The sequence below is a fragment of the Megalops cyprinoides genome, chromosome 16 (assembly GCF_013368585.1).
Source record: "Megalops cyprinoides isolate fMegCyp1 chromosome 16, fMegCyp1.pri, whole genome shotgun sequence".
Lineage (NCBI taxonomy): Eukaryota > Metazoa > Chordata > Actinopteri > Elopiformes > Megalopidae > Megalops > Megalops cyprinoides.
This window is the reverse complement of record NC_050598.1, coordinates 9920978-9937500: the sequence shown is the minus strand read 5'-3', so window position 1 is coordinate 9937500 and position 16523 is coordinate 9920978. Positions and strand designations below refer to the sequence as shown.

At 43.7% G+C, this 16523-nt stretch overlaps 1 protein-coding gene across 4 annotated transcripts in view; it reads right to left on the bottom strand.

Moving 5' to 3' along the window:
* Positions 1-16075, bottom strand: part of ebf1a (EBF transcription factor 1a) — a 152716-nt gene extending 136641 nt beyond the window's left edge. For all 4 annotated transcript variants that reach the window (XM_036547929.1, XM_036547930.1, XM_036547931.1 and 1 more), the window contains exons 1-5: positions 15422-16075; positions 14090-14246; positions 12741-12804; positions 10901-10956; positions 2788-2861 (exon numbers count right to left, since the gene is read on the bottom strand). In XM_036547929.1, coding sequence (XP_036403822.1) covers positions 2788-2861; positions 10901-10956; positions 12741-12804; positions 14090-14246; positions 15422-15555 — 485 coding nt within the window. In that variant the 5' untranslated portion in view covers positions 15556-16075. The remainder of the gene's footprint in view (positions 1-2787; positions 2862-10900; positions 10957-12740; positions 12805-14089; positions 14247-15421) is intronic.
* Positions 16076-16523: the final 448 nt, after the last annotated feature.

The window sequence follows — 16523 nt, the reverse complement described above, 5'->3', positions numbered from 1 at the left end:
GAGGGAGGGGACGGGGGAAGGGGGGGAGCGCGGGGGTTCTGAACAGCAGGGAGAAACCTCAGCTCACGTTTCGTCCGCACAGATGGCAGAGGGGGGTTTGAATGAGGCTGGGGAAGACACCGTCACCTGAAACCGGCCGCATTGTTTCACTTCAGGAGCCCAGCGTGCTGCTGGCTGCCACCGTCCCTCCGCCCCGGTCATCTGCCTCCTCTACCTCTCTCCTTCAAAATGCCAGAAAAGAGGCGGCAGCTGATTCAGCGTTTCTTTTTTTCCCTTCTTCGTCTCCCCCCCCCCCCCCCCCCCCCCTCGCTTCGCTCCTCTCATCGGTAGTGCCGCACTCTAACTTCCGCTCCCTCTCCTCGTCTTTCTCCAACTTCTCTCCCTCACCTCCGCGAATGGGTGCGTCTTCGCCGATGTTCCGTTATTTCCTCAGAAGTGGGTCACAGCGTGGTCCCACCGGATCAGAACTGAGAGGAGCCGGGGGGGTGGGGGGTGGCGTTGTAGGGGGGATGGGGTGCGGACTGCTGTGATTTGCCACTTCCCAATAATCCAATCATCAGCCGGCACCCATGGGAGGCAGCACACTCTCCCACCCCCCCAACCTCCACAAAAAAGTATGCTAATTAGTACATGCATACAACAGCTTTGTTTGGGGATTTTTTCTTTTCCTGTTAATTCCAATTCTGTCCCGCAGGACATCTGAGGAAGTCATATCTTTAATCTCGACGGTTTCTTCCTGGTAAAGCTTTTGAAGAAATTTAATCTAAATTGCCTCATGTAATTACCAGACATGGCGATTCCAGTGTTCATTTGGACACAACTGTTCGCGCAACCTGGACTGGGCTTTTTATAGATGCGACATAAATTATACATAAATAAACCGCTTGCCGAGTTATTCCCACTAACCTTTTGAAAAAGCTTTGAAGCAAATCCGACGTTATGAGATGAAAAAACTAGATGAAGATTAATTTCCACACCTCTTAATTTGTTCTGTAGACAAAATATTTTTTTTTGCTGCCATAAATCTAAAATCTACTTCAAATAAAGTTCCCCCGCTTTGAATAGCGTTTGAAATGCTTTCTCCCCTTTTCTTCTGTCGCCCATGTTTGACAATAAAAGACTAAGCATTTCTGTCCCATGGTTGCAAGCTGGCTTGGCACCATATGGCTAATGGTAGAGCGCAGCAATTAACAGTACTGATTAATGGTGAACAGACTCTAATTTTATGCTTATAATTGAGACTGTGTTTGCACCCCCAGTGCAGAATCAGCACAGACACACAGGACAAGAGAAGGGGGGACATGTGAGGGAGGGGGACCCCCAAAACCCCAACACATACATGTACATTTCTAACACATTCATTCCCAGTTTTGCCTTTGTTAGGCTATTTTAAGAAAAGAGCCTCTGGGAAATGAAGAGCTCTGTCCTAGGAATTCTGGGAACACAGGTAGAACACAGTGTCTGAAAGACTTCACCTTCAACCTCTCCAAACAGGTATTTCATCCCACGCCAAGGCCTTTTCACACACTTGAGAGAAAACCCTTGTTACTGAAGCTAAGTTAATTTTTTTATTATTGTGTGTGTGTGTGTGTGTGTGTGTGTGTGTGTGCGTGTGTGTGTGTGTGTGTGTGTGTGTGCGTGTGTATGTATGTCCAAGTGTCTGTGTGTATGCAAACGTGTGTGTATGTCTGTGTCTGTGTATGTCTACACATGTGCATGTGTGTGTGTGTAGTGTGTGTGTGTGTATGAGTGTATGTGCACGTGAGAGAGAGTGTGTGTATGTGTGTGTTTGCGTGTGTCTGTGTGTCTCTGCATGCCTGCATATATTTCATCGTCAAGACACAAAGCAAATGGCATTTGTTACCCAAAGAATAACAAGAAAATTCATATTGAGTAATGAGTTTCTGCTTGTCCTAATTAACCAAGCATGAGTGGGATATTTTTAGGAGAAAAACTGTTAAAATGCTCCCCAGCATTCCCAAAAATAGATGAGAGCCTATCTTCACAACCCAGTTTTAAGCGAGAGATATTCATCTTTTGATTTTAATTAAAGGAGCAACGTTTGATAGTAACTCATCTTCCTCCTGTTTCCCCTCTCTCTTTTCCGGAGCTCCGTCTCTCCTCTGAGGAACACAGGGGTGACCTGGTTAGGCAGAGCACGGGGACTGTTTGCGACTGTTGCGGGGGGACACTGTATCACGGCACAGAAGCCTAACTTTGACACCCAGGCTGCCGTTGTCAAATATGTACGCCGGCGTGGCGCGGGAGAGTGAACCTCCAGAACTCTCGGGGCCGAACGTGACGACCGATGCCCTCTTCTTCCTGCTGCTTTTCACAGACGAGCATCCGCGTTCTGGCTACCTGGACGAGGCAGCTGGGCTTTAATCAGGGTAGAGAGGAAGTGTGGGAGGATCGGCCTCCAGAGCCTGGAATGTGAGCTCTCCTCTGTGCCATGCAGATGAAAAGGGGAAAGACTGGATGGGATACAAATGGAGGAGAGACGGGAACTCGGCCGGGGGGGGGGCTCTTTAAATCCAGTGCCATGCTCCGTCACCTGACTGCCACTCAGCACTCCAAGCCCCAGTGGGCTGCTGGGACATACGGAGAGTGCGTGCGGGGGGGGTGGGGGCAGCGAGGCGGTGTTGGTGTGCAAGGCCAACAGACAGCGGCGTCCGCCAAGCGCTCTGGTACGCCAACGCGGCGAAGGCTCGGGGGGGGGGAGCGTGGTGAGAGGGTGCGTGGGGGTGGGGGGGGGGTGTAGCAGGAGAAACGGCAACCGCATCATACCTGCACATGATCTCGTGGGTCAGCAACACGCGGCACATCTCCGGGTTCTTGTCCTGACCTTCGTAAATAATAGCCTTTAAAAAAATAACAAGGTTTGATTAGCGACATTGTTATTGCACAGTGTCTTGTGTAGCATGCATCTCCTGCATCAGTCACTAATACAGCTGGGTTTTAGGTGCAGCGATTTATAAAGATGACCTTGCTCAAGAGTTCAACAGTATCACCCCATGTGGGATTTGACCCTACATCCTGCTTGCAGGTAGTCCAGCACCCCAGTCACTGCTCCAGACTGCAACATTTCTATAATATACTTCCACCAAACTAACTGTGACAGAAACATGACTTTGCCCCTCTTTAGGAGTATGAAGCAGCCGAGAACTTAAAACTTGTTCCGAAACATGCCAACTCTGTGCTTAACAGTCTCTAACTGCAAAGTGCACAACAAAAAGGCATACAACGATCAGTGCATCAAATCAAGGGTTCTACTCCCCGCATACATCACTTACAGATTACAGATCATGCATTGCATTTAAGCTACACTAAAACTCACAACATTAAGGGAAAAAAAATATCTGGGCACCCAAACCCTCTCACACAAACTCCCTGTTCCACCTTCCAAATCACCCCTTTCACATTTCGCTTCAGATTGCACTTAAGATAAACATACACAGAGCGACCCTAAGAGCTTAATGCAGAATTTATTACATCTGGCAGGGGCGCTCCGGTGAATGACCGTATTTGTCATGGGAATCGAGAGGACCGTTCCAATATTTCAGGCCGAGTACGATCTGTTCAGCAATGACTGAGGCAGTTTCACAGGCTATGCACAGTGTGCAGAACATTACGTAAGGATCTCTCTCTCTCTCTCTCTCTCTCTCTCTCTCTCTTTTTTTTTTTTTAAATCCAATCAGCTCTGTTGGAGGGATTGTGCAGCTATTCGGCCAGAGTGTTCATCTGTTTATTGCACGGGCCGCAAGTGAAAAGTCTCCTTCAACACCCATCACGCGCCAGGCCGGCCGAGAGGCACTACGAGCCCTGAAAACCGCACCGATTAAACATCCGTCGGAGATGTCTGCTCAAGTGCCGTTCGCCCGAGAAAAAAAAAAAAGAGAAACACTCAATACTTGTACTTTAATTCTATTTTCTAATTTAAAAAAGAGATGTATATGGCATAACATTTCCTGGTGTTTGGATTGGACACCGAGTGCAGTGTTATAGCACCGCAATGGAAACCACATGTGGGGTGTGGGAGCCAAAATCTGAAAGACAGACCAAGGCTTGGCCTGCACTATGCAGGGCTTACACTGGACCAGTAGGGGTCACTGTGGTTCCCTAAAGGAAAGCTACAGTACATCCCATCAGGATAGTTCAAAATAAATATGAAATTGCCCATCACATTTACATAAACCACGCAAATAAATAAACTAAGATATAGACGCAAAGCAAGCATTTGACATATCACATGAATAACGCTCACTAAAAATACATTTAGATTCAGTCAGATAATTAGTAGCTCATTAGTTCAATTAGAAATTGATTGTTGAGAGTGTATGAAGAAAAATATTAATTTTGCCGGGAAGTGAATGGGTCACTTGTTCACTCAGAGCCCCACCACCGCACTCAGAGCTACGCCGGGCGTGAGGCCGAGATGGCGATTTGGAAACGGAGCCAGTTCAACCCTAACAGGAAAATAAACTGAAATATAATTTTACAATATGGTAGTAATGGGGCTGGTGATCTTTTTGACTGAAATACTCAGACGTTGAATGGTAGCTGCTCTGCTGTTCTCCTTGCACCATGCCTGTATTTAGGATACACGCTGCAGAGTCCCTCAGACAAGCAGAGAAGCCCTGTTAATTTTGTTGTTGTGTTTCGGTTTGTGGGGTGAGGCTAGTGGTCTCCTCCTCTGGCTGTATCTGTTTGTCAGAGTGTAATGGTGTTTACTTGCATTCTCACAGTGTCTACTCTAGCGTGTAAAGCCCCAAACGAATGGCTGTGTGTCATACCGTGGTGGCAGGAGGAGAGGGAGGGGTGTTTTTATTGAGGGAGGGGGGGAGTTTTGGGGGGGGGTGGAGGGGTGTGGGGGGCACGAGCAGTTGGGCTGCCAGACTGGAGTATAGCGAGCCATCTGGCCCATTCTCGGCTCCTTCCAAAAACTTCAGCTTTGTTTTCACCCTTCAGCCCCACACAACACGTTTTTTTCAGCGCCGCGAATCGCCCGTTTTCCCCAAACATACACGGCCCGGATTCGCTCGCGCGGCTTCTCTCCGTCGCCATCCCCCCTCTCCCACGATAGGCCAGCGCAGAACCGAAAAACGGGGCTCTCTTTGACTGAAATCAGATGCATGTTGTGCGTAGGTTAATATGCACAACAGCAAAAATTTAGGTGAGTAATGTTAACGTCGGTTTCAGTGACTCCCAGAACATGGGTAAAAAAGAACATACACAAGTACATATCCATATAACATATAACATCTACGTACATGTGTGTGACCTAACTTTTCTCTTCTCATTATCATTTTAATGTTATGTAATACATCTATCTATACAGAAATAATTAGATCCACACATAGATTTTGCTGATGGAATATTTAGATTTTATAGTGAGACTATAAAAAAGGATACAAATATCATGATTTCCTATATCTGTGTATGAAAAATAAAATAAACCAAATATAATAAACAAATAATGATAAATATGATGATAAATCATTTGAACTCGCAGGAAGGCTCTACAAAAAAGTATTTACTTAGTTTGAAATGTTCAGAAAGTTTTTTTTTTTTTTTTTTTTACTTTGATCTCTGTGTCCAGGACAGGATATTCCTTGTTAGTTGTGTTTCACTTTGAGAATATAAGGGCCAAGGTCTTCTAAAACTGAACAGTATGCATCACTGTCTGTGTGCCTAAGCCACGGTGCTTCATCCATTCAGTCTTTCTGTGACCTTACGGAGAGCTGCAGGATGGAGGAGAACGCTGAACTAGGCCTGGTGAAATGTCCTGTGCAGTTCCCGACAGCTACAGCAGCGAAGACACGAGTATTTCCAGTTGGCTTCAGCAGGACCGTATCACACATAACGAGAGGATCCGTGGAGAGTGTAGATATTTGATATTTGAAACGTACCCAGCGCATCACGCCGCTGTGAGAATCGCGCAGGGCGAGGAGCGGTAACGCTCTGAAACTCCACCAAAAATAACGCGAGCAACGCAACCCCGTCATTGCCTGGCGCAATCTCGCCGCCTGCAACCTGAAATTAGGTAGGACTCAGAAATATGCAGAGCGACGATCCTGTCCCAGTTTTCGAGTCCAAAATCGCTGCCGGGGCCTTCCCCTCGCAGACAACTGTTTAAAAAATCAAAAAGATGATGGCAAGGAGCACCGTCTAAAAAATCTCAATGTACGAAAAAAAAAAAGACTTCCAGTCGCTCGGAGTCTCATCTGTGTCGATCCATCCTTCTGTTTTCCACGCAGTGGTACAATTACTGTTCGGCGAAGCTTTAATTCTGCGGAGAGAGTTTTAAAAAACTAAAAAAAAAAAAAACCCAGGGAAAGGAAAGAGCAGGAGCAAAAAGGTAAAAACCCAGCCGGCTCATTACAGCGAGGAGAAAAGAACGTGACGGTATTCCCAGCTTGTCTTTCAGTCCGGCTTTAAAAGGGACCTGCAAAGCGACACCACTGTTTTCCCTCATTAGGGGGACGGTGCTGAATGAGCCCACGCAGCTCCTTTCAGGGACTGTGCATGTCCAAATATTTTCATACAGGCCCGTGCTAAGTCCCGACATTCGAGGGAAACAGAAAGCCGCATTCACACCCCCTATCTTACATAATCAAGCTCCATAAACAGGCCACGATTGTAGGAAATGTCTAATATAGGAGATTCATGCCGCCGCGCATTTTGTTTAGATTAGCGAAGTGTCTCCGCGTATGGGCGTATGGAAGTTATATGAATGGGGCCTGGATATAATTGATGGGGAAAATGAGCATTCAAGCAGCCGCCTCAGGAAGGAGGGCTGGAAAGCGAGGAAGGGCCGCTGTCCGACTTCCGAGGAAATACGACACCTCCCCTTTGTATCTAACCTGGCGGGCGAAGCCGCCGCGCAATTTGTCAGCGTCTCCAAAGAGCGTCCAATCCAGACACGGAGAAAACGCTCAAGGCAGAATCTCCCATCCTAGAGTCCAGAGCACCTTTAAAAAAAAAAAAACTGCTCCAAAAAAAAAAAAAAAAACTGTTTAAGCTAGGAAACATTCATGACACCCGGAACCGCCTCTTATATCAAGCCAAACATGGTGCGTATTAACAAGCGCGGAGCATTGATATGTCTTTTAATACATATTTTATTTTGCAGAAGTAACTTTTCATTTTTCATTTGCAGCTTTCTTCAACAGGCTTGATGTGACAACTGCATCTAAGGCATGTAAACAAGTTGCTATAAATACATGAAAACACACTTCCCTCTTTGTTACCGTCATCTGCGCGCGTGTCACCGAGAGTGCGACTGCTTTTCTTCCCCGGCTGCACCGCCACTTTTAAAGGGTGTCGTGATTGCATTGTGATTTCCTTTGTTCCCCCGGCTCAGCTGTTACGGCGCCCAACCCGGGGTGAGAGAGGCCCGCTTCTGCGCTGTCTTCATCTGATCTGTCAGCGCCGGAGCCGCTGATCACAGATACGGCTGTCAGTCTGACACCCAGGGCCCCCTCGCTGCCTCCACCAGCCCTCACGCGCGGGTGCGTGCGTGCGTGTGTGTGTGTGCGCGTTTGTGTGTGTGTGCGCGCGTGCATGCGTGTGCATGTGTACGTGCGCATCTTTGTGACTATTAATGTTATTATTTATTTCTTGGTCTGTTATTTTTGAAATTGTAGCTATTGTTATGTTTATCAAAATCATCAAAAGCATAATTATCATTATTAATAGTATCAATTATTTAATACTATTATTATTGACAGTTGTGTATTTGTAACTACAGCAGTATACAAATCCTGATCTTAAAATCCTGCAAGTAAACTCTTACACAAATAAACTGTCATTACCGGACTAAATTGTTATTATTATTATAATTATTATTATTATTGTTGTTTTTGTTGTTATTATTATTGATGATGATGATGCTACTGCTGATGTCACTTATCAGAGCCAATTGATGGAACGGCGGCCGTGTCAGCGCAGCGATGTGTGTAGCTCACAGTGAGATATGGTTATTATCACAGTTATTATTTACTTCCAGGGCTTTGGACAGCAGCAGCGTGTGGAGCAGTGTCTGTGGTCTGCTGCTTTGTCTGCCTCTTATGAGAACTGCGTGCTCAATGGCCCTCTAACCCTTAACGCATTCCAGGGCTCTGGTGCCGTTCTGTAACAGGAAGAGGCTGGGGGGAGAGCAGAGATAATCTCCCGATTCCTACCGACAATTCGAATTTCAGACCAAGCACGCCCGCAAAGAGTTAAACTCTCTTAAGCCTTGGGGTTTTAATTGCTCATAAAGTTGCACTGGTTTCAATCCTCCCGTTTTGCGGTTTGTCCACAGCTTTGACAATCAAATTTAAGCAAGACCTCACGTTTTCATTGCACTCGCTACATTATGAGTTTGGCAGTAACTGAGGTTATCGGAAAAAAAATGTGGAAGTCATAGAGAAAGTTAACGCGTGCTAAATTTCGCTTTTCAAGGTTAAGCACAAACCACTGAGCGGTTACATTTAATACGGGCCTAATCTTTACACTGGTAATCAGAGACATCGAGTAAAAAATCTGGGGGGGTGCATCCACTTGTGCTTCAGCCTGGAGATCTTAATCACTTCTTTCATTTTTGTTTATTATTATTCTATTCACCAAACAGAGTGGTGTTTGAGCAGCTGATGCTGGGACAGGGAGCCACTGGGACTACGCTTGCTCAGTAGACTGTGACGTTCGCGTCCAGCACCTCTTCAACACTCCACTTTTCAATCCAGGCCTCTCCTCAGCTCCACGCAAGCGCCATGCCAGCGTGTCCACAGGGTTGCCAAACCCTCCTCTCTCCTCCCCACCACATCGTTAACAGGTACTGCGCAGACTGCGCTGCGGTCTACAGGAGTACCCCTGCGAATCAGGAGATGAAATATGCCCTCCCTCCACATTTCTGACAGCTCACGGAACACAAGCAACTCTCTTACCCGAGACGAGCCCCCCAAAAAAACTGAGACAGGTCTGTCCCAGAGCCACCGTATTCATTTCAGGGTTATCAAAGACGCGCATACTTCGAAACGCAACCCGCCTGGCTCTCCCCGAGTCATAAATCTGTCCCGCAAAACGCATTCTTAACTGCTGTAAGAGTCTACGCGTCAGAGCTGCACACTCATGCACCTAGAGAGACGTTTGCTTTGGCTGGGTCCTTTTCACCATTCTGTCAAATGCTGCCAGTGACATGACAGCTTACCTAATGACTGCAAAAATCTGCTGATGCTAATTTGTATTTACAATCCAGGTGAAATAATTAGTTATGCCAAAAACAATGAATGTTTTTATCCCTGAAAACTCTGACCACAAGAAAAATATCTTTGATTGGTAATGTAATATGCAATTATATATTCTTTCAATTCAGTATTTTAGAGGGAGATGTGTACTATCCATATATGTTGCATGCTGTTTAATGGTGAAACACGTGTGACTTATTTTGGACCGTTGCAGTGTCAGTGAATTAACATCTCATGCATCCTAACTGCAACACACATCATCCACCAAATCCCTGACTTATTACACATGAACGGCCCTCTTCGGGGGGGGGGGGAATATCAATGCCACAGAATTGTAAATTATCCCACCTACTGGGGAAGAACAATACGGACAAAACTGTTTATTAGGAGAAAAAAAAATTGCTCTCGATAAATCTGTCGCTCTGACACGCCGGATCGCCTGTTACTGGCTTTAATTCTCTCCGAGGTTCTTTGATATTCCCTGCGACGCCGGCGCGCGAAGCGCAGCACAATCGGAGCACGCTGGCGCGCTGACAACACATGATGTGCTAAGTGTTCGGAGCCCGCCGCGCGCCCTGCTTCCTTTGCAGTGCTGTGACATTACGCAGCGCCGGTTAATTACCCAGCATCCTCACACACCTTTTCCCTGGGACCCGACAAAAAAAAAATAAAATCCTCCATCCATCCTCTTGCCGGGAACCGCTCTGCAGCTAGAGGCCCGGGGAGACTGCCCTGTCAATACTGTGTGTCGTATTTTGCATTTTACTGTGGACCACTGTTTGTTGTTTATTTATTTGCTTTGAGGAATTAATAATACAGGCCAGCTTTAGGTCACTCACCCAGAAAGGAGGGTTCACACTTTAAGAACACTTCGTAGATTAGGAATCTGGTGTTTGACAATGTTTTTTTGTTTGTTTTTCTGGCAAGATTCTGGCCTACGGATCTCAGCAAGGGACAAAGACACCCTCATGAGGGAATGCAATGTCTTGATGTAGCAGGTGCACGAACTTTGACCTGCCCACTTGTCTGGGAACAGTGTGAGACCGCAGAGATGACATCTAAATGAGCTAAGACAAAAGCGATTCCATTTTCCTTCACGGGCGAAGGCGACTTTGCATGAAACGTGATTGACTGCCCGCGGAGAGCACCACGAAGCGCCAAAATGACAGTGACACCCTCTTGCCCACCCACCTAAACTGCTGCCCCACCCCTCCCGCCCCCTTTCATACACATCACAGGAAGCAGCTCAGCAGAGCAACTTCAATGGAGCCGCCACCCCTTTGTCAGACACATGCTGCGAGTCACTACAGGGTATCACTGCTCCCACAGTGAGAGGCCATGTCTAAATGTGACATTACCCACATGCCCCCGGGGGCTTATTGTAAAACCCCACGCCCCATTCACGCACACACACACACACACACACACACACACATGCACACACACAGATGGACAACTACACAACTATATACTGAACAGAGGTTCACCCTAAGACACATTATCTAACTCACATGTATGTGTGTGTATATATATATATATATATATATATATATATATATATACACACACACACACACACACTTCCTTGTATTTGTTCAGCATTCTCATTGTTTGGAAGTTCTTTTCTGAGACGAGGATGGGGACAGAAAGACCCAAGTAAACAAAATGCTTACCTGTTTGGTCATGGAGTCTATCAGCCGCACATAAAAGTCTTGTTCTGTTCTGATACCTGCCAGAGAGCAGATTAAGGAGAGCATTTAAGTCAAAATGGTAAAAATTATCAACTTAAAACTTAGTTATAGGGTACAGAGCTCCTTGTTTAAGACATGCATGCACACACACACGCACAAACACACACACACACACACACACACACGCGCGCGCACGCACTCGCACACACACATACACAGCAAGCTCTCCCATGACACCTAAGTGGTGGCTCAGCTATATAGTGCTAGTACACTCAAACTGAGCACGATGACATTATGAAGTGTGCCCCTCTTCAGATGTTAATGGCTGCTTGCATCTGATAAGTGGTATCGTCCTTGTGTAAAAGACACAGCATTCACTCATTTCCAATTGTTCTCTCTTAATGCTTGGATTGCTTTTGAACTCAAACTTTGCTCTGCTGCCTCTAATTGTTCAATACACGGCATGTAATGCTCATCATGATTCTCCTAAAAAATGCAGCACAACATACCATGAGCTCTGAATATGCTCATAAACAACCTGCCATATTGGATGGCAATAATCCTCTTTAGAACATATAGGAGCAAAAAATAAATTAATGCAATTATTCCCGTCTGTATAATCATCGTTATTCTCGCTGTTGTTTTCGTTCTAAACGGCACTGTTATGTTATTAGCATGCATTTAATATTTTGGGGAATAAAAATTGCATTTTTGGAGCTTGAAAACATTAGGAAGCATTTCTGATTCTTATTTTTCAGGCAGCCACCATCTCTCCCACCAGGAAACAACGGAACCCGTTCTGTCATTAATTTAAAAACTATGAAGAAACACTATTAAATATGTATGATTATAGTATTTGGTATTAACACCAATAACAGTAATAGTGTTGACATGTTCTACAGATAGTTTTCTTATATTTTTATTATTTTTAATCTCAGCGTTAGCCTTGGCTACCCTTGCCAATAACGAGTCTTTGCGTGAAGCAATAAACTCATACAATAAATTATTCAGGAAGTCGCGCGAATGAGCTACTATCTGTACTTCCCAAATGTGAAGTCTGTAGAGAGAAAGCGCACATCAACAACTATTCAGAGAAAGTGAATAACGGATGTAGAGACATGTTACACACATAGCACAGTTTAAAACGGAGGTTTTAACAAAAATACGTTGTCGCTGATATGTAATAAGGTTGCGGCTATTTGAGCAGATATTTAGACACTAATAGCAAGTGTGGCTGTTGAGTAATTGAGCTGAAATTTGACAGATCCGCTGTCAATTAAAAAAGCCGCAGCTTAATGACTGCTGACTACACCCTTTTACTCGCCAAAACTGCTGTAAATTACTTTCGACTGGCAAAAAAATAGCTGGTTATAGAGAGCTACAATAATAATAATAATAATAATAATAATAATAATAATAACTTCAAAATTAACACCATTACGCCGAATTACAGCATCTAGTTTTTTTTTAGATTAGGTGATGACCTCGCGTTACTAATATTGAGTCGTTTGTACAACTTTATAATCGAAAACAAACAATATATGTGAGTGTACGTGTGTGTGTGTGTGTATGTATGTGTGTATGTGTGTCTATAGTAAAAGATTATAATCATTATTAATAGTCGATAGTAATGACAACATCATTGCCATGTTCTATAGTGGAAATGTTGGCAAGAATCATTCGCACCTGCTTTCACGTCGCTTTATTTCTGTACAGATCTATGCAAATGACATCTGTGGCTGCGACTTTCATGCGAAATAAAACTGCAAAGTCTGTGAACGAAACTGTCAGGGCAGATAAGATATACCCATGTCACACTTACCATTGCTGTAGAGAAGTTGTAGTCTGTAATGTATTCCATTGTTGGTCTTTTCGCCATTAGATTCCTGTAGAAACAATTATTTAAGTTATATTTGAAAATATACAAATAGGACATTTCCCAGGCTTTTGACTCCCAGCAAGGAGCAAGCAAGGAGCAAACCCAAATGAATTATTTTTAAAGATAGTCCATGCACAAATAAAAAGTAAACAACACTGACATGAACGCATTTCTCGATCCACCTATAACTTTTTGTTTGGTTACAATAAGGGGAAAATAGTGTCCATCTTTTGATTTTATGGGGATGACAGCATTTATAATTCATGGGCTATTCAACTGTCAATCGCTAATTAGTTGCTTTATAATTGATAAGTCTTAAACTCAGAAACTAAATAACACAGCACAGATATAAATCTGTTGATCACGTGACCCGGTTACCTACTGAGTATCAGTTGCGTGAACAGGTTAAACACACTGGCTTAATGTTGGTAAACGAATACCTTTTCTAAAGTGTGATTGCTATGAACTGCGTGACCAACCAATGACAAAGTAAACAGTCTCATAAATTTGTCAAAAAAAGCATGTGCTGATTCAAAATAAACTTACATTTAAACACAAAAAACATACAGAAAATTAAACCGATAACAACGCAATCAACAGCAATTTTTAAACCAAGGGAGATAACACACAACCAATGATTAAAACTGAGGCCGAGGCGTAATCTATGATAATAATAAACGCTATTGCGTACTTCCTATACACAAAACAAATGCATCGTGCTTTTGACTTTGTCTTTTGTTTCCTCGTGAAGGCATAGACCTGTGTTCATATGGGATGAAAATATAGAGCGTTTCAAAAGCAGCTGAAACGGCTTTTAAGAAAATTATGGAGGCAGGCAATAAATAATTTATGCAGCACAACGTATCAAATAAAAAGCTTTGCGTGCAACTGTAGAATGCATAAATATAGACCAAACAAAAATGAAGTGAAAATGCACCTATGTATGTATTCGCACTAAAAAACACCCATTTGAACAAGATGTGTTAAGAGAATTCAAGTTATTTTAAACTTCATGCGTGCCAGTTACAGTCGTTTTCAAAATAAATGTTCTAGTTCATCTCACACATGACAGCGAGGACCCAACAATTAGAAAATACCATGCAAAACGGAACTCTCCATATGGGGAAATTAGATTTAAAGCTTCGGTGTACAGAAGGAGAAATTAAAAAAAATACAAGTGAAATAACGCGGCGTCTCCTCTAATCAAGCAAGGTGACTTCATAAAGGACTGATCTGTGATCTCGCTGGAAACATTAATCTTCATATGTTTGTTGTAAATTGACACAACTCACCTTTTCTTTTTCAACAAAGCCAACAAAAGAGGTCCTTTCAATTTCCACCGGCTGACCTTGTCTATCGTACAGAGCCAAAACGAAGTGGAAGAAGTTGGATTTCCGAAGGTTTGACGGCGGTTGCTTCTCGAAGTGCGCCCTGGCAAGACCCACTCCACTGCGGAGACAAGAACGAGGTGTTAGAGGACCATTATGAGTCTCCTCAAATGTGATACTGTTTAATTCTATTCAATAGTGTTCATGTATCCTGGTCTTTTGGTTTGCCGACTGCTGGTTGTCAAAAATTTATATCTTTCTGTCCAACAGATCTTGCCTGTAAAAAGGATAGTATTTCACTTTCACCCGGCTCATTTTACACACTGTTTATATTTTGTGGGGCAATTTAAAACACCACTACTTCTCAACTATATGATCTTACATTTCTTAATTTTGCTAGAAAAATACTTTAACATTTTGGATACGTTTGTCATTTGACCTCTGAACACCTGTGTTAATTGTTTTTTTAAGTATCAAATAAACTGATCAAACAGTCATTAATTCCTTTTTTTTTTAGCTCCGAACTGACTTCCACTTTCTGCATGTTAACATTTGCACTGTGAAAGCTAAACATGGAGTTAAAGTACTATTTATGTGCAATGCTGAAAGACTAGGAAAATAATTATTCAGAATAATGTCTTCACCACGTGGGTTTGTATAACACTGGTCCCTTTATAGAGAGTTAATCATATGAAAGGAAATGTTAGCAGTGACAGCATATCGAATGAATTATTTTAAAATTCCATTTGATAATTATTTTTATTGCTTTGCTCACTGTCCATAAACACATTTCTGTTGCTATCAAAAACCTAACATTTGTATTTCAGGTTTCTTAAGAATATTTTTTTTAATATATTTTTGCAGGAGAGATCTATAATTCTTTTTTCATAAGCAGTTGTTAATATTCATATATTGTTATGAGTGTGTTTATTGTTATTTGTAGTAATGGTATCAGTAGTAGTAGTAGCAACAGTAGTATTTGTTAATGTACACTAAGAATTTAAAGAGGAGCTCACTTTTATTATTTGCGTTTTAAATCCTGGTAGTCGGCTAGAGAGAGCGGGAGCATTTCGAACTGAGCTCATCACTGGAACGAGGCGTCGCAACTTTAATCGAACAGTTAATACTAGACCTCTGAGAACCCAAACGGCTCGAAATGACAGAATTGATTGGTCTATTGTCCAAGGAGTTTTGCCATAAATAACTAAAACGCAAAAAAAAAGCGTACAGGAACAATCTGGTCTCTGTTCTGCGGGAGGCGCCGCGCGGAGCGGCGGATGCTGCCTCGAGGCTTACCTTTGAGCGGCCGTGTTTGCATCTAGCACCCCGGCTCCTTGCATCCATGTTCGAACTGCGTTCATCCCGGCTCCGATGGGCTCCTCTTTCATACTACTCCCACTCCTTTGAATGCTCTCTTGAATCCCAAACATGAAAACCGCCTTTTTGTCTTTCACTCTCTGTCTGCTTTGCTACTCCCCGGCCCCGTTTCTTCAGAACGCCGGTAAAATGATTTGCAGCGCGTGGACGAGATTAATGTCTATGTGCAGGTGTCCTTTTTTTTGCTCACCTATCTTTCTTTCAGGAACACAAAAACAAAAAGAGAAACAAAGTATGAGTGGAACTGCGAGCTGTCAGAATCCAGGTTTAGGTGCACAATTCGGGAGCACCAAGAACAGGAACAACAAAAATAAAATGTAATGCAGATGAGCGTAAATGAAGAGACGCTCACTAGAGGTTTGCCGATGTCCCCTCTGTATTAAGGAGGAGGCTTAGTACAAAAAAAAGCTCTGATGTCAGTTTAAGTAACAATAGGATCAACTACAGCTTTCAGTCTGGGCAAGATCAAATGTCATCATCCACCGACAAGTTTTTTTTTCTTCCTTCTTTCAATTTTTTCCACCAAAGACCTTTCTGTGTTCAAATCAAATGAATGAGAAATAGGAAATCAAGAAGAAGAGGTGGACCCTTGTGAATGCAGATCCCGCGTTGCTCCCCTTGTTAAAATGGGAGTGATTTGTGTCCCTTCCCTAAGGAATCCGATTTGGCTATCTCTGGGAACTCAACACAAGCACACTAACCCCAAAGGGAAGAGGGAGTAACTGCGCGTGGGGAGACCGCCCCCAAACACGAGCAAGCCCAGTCTTCGGTTCGCGATCAGCCAACCACCGCTCACGCTGCCCAATTACATACATGAGCCCGCCCCCTCCACTTAACAAACAGCAGCATTTCAAGTCAAAGAACGCCAAAAAATGAAGTTTCTTAACGCCAGATGTCACTGAGATAACTGTACACTCAGTTCCTCGGAATCGCGCCGCATTCAGACGACCTGTACTCTGTGATTATTCAATAATTTGTCCAGACACATCGCATTAGCAACTGCACTGCTACCCCGTCCGAG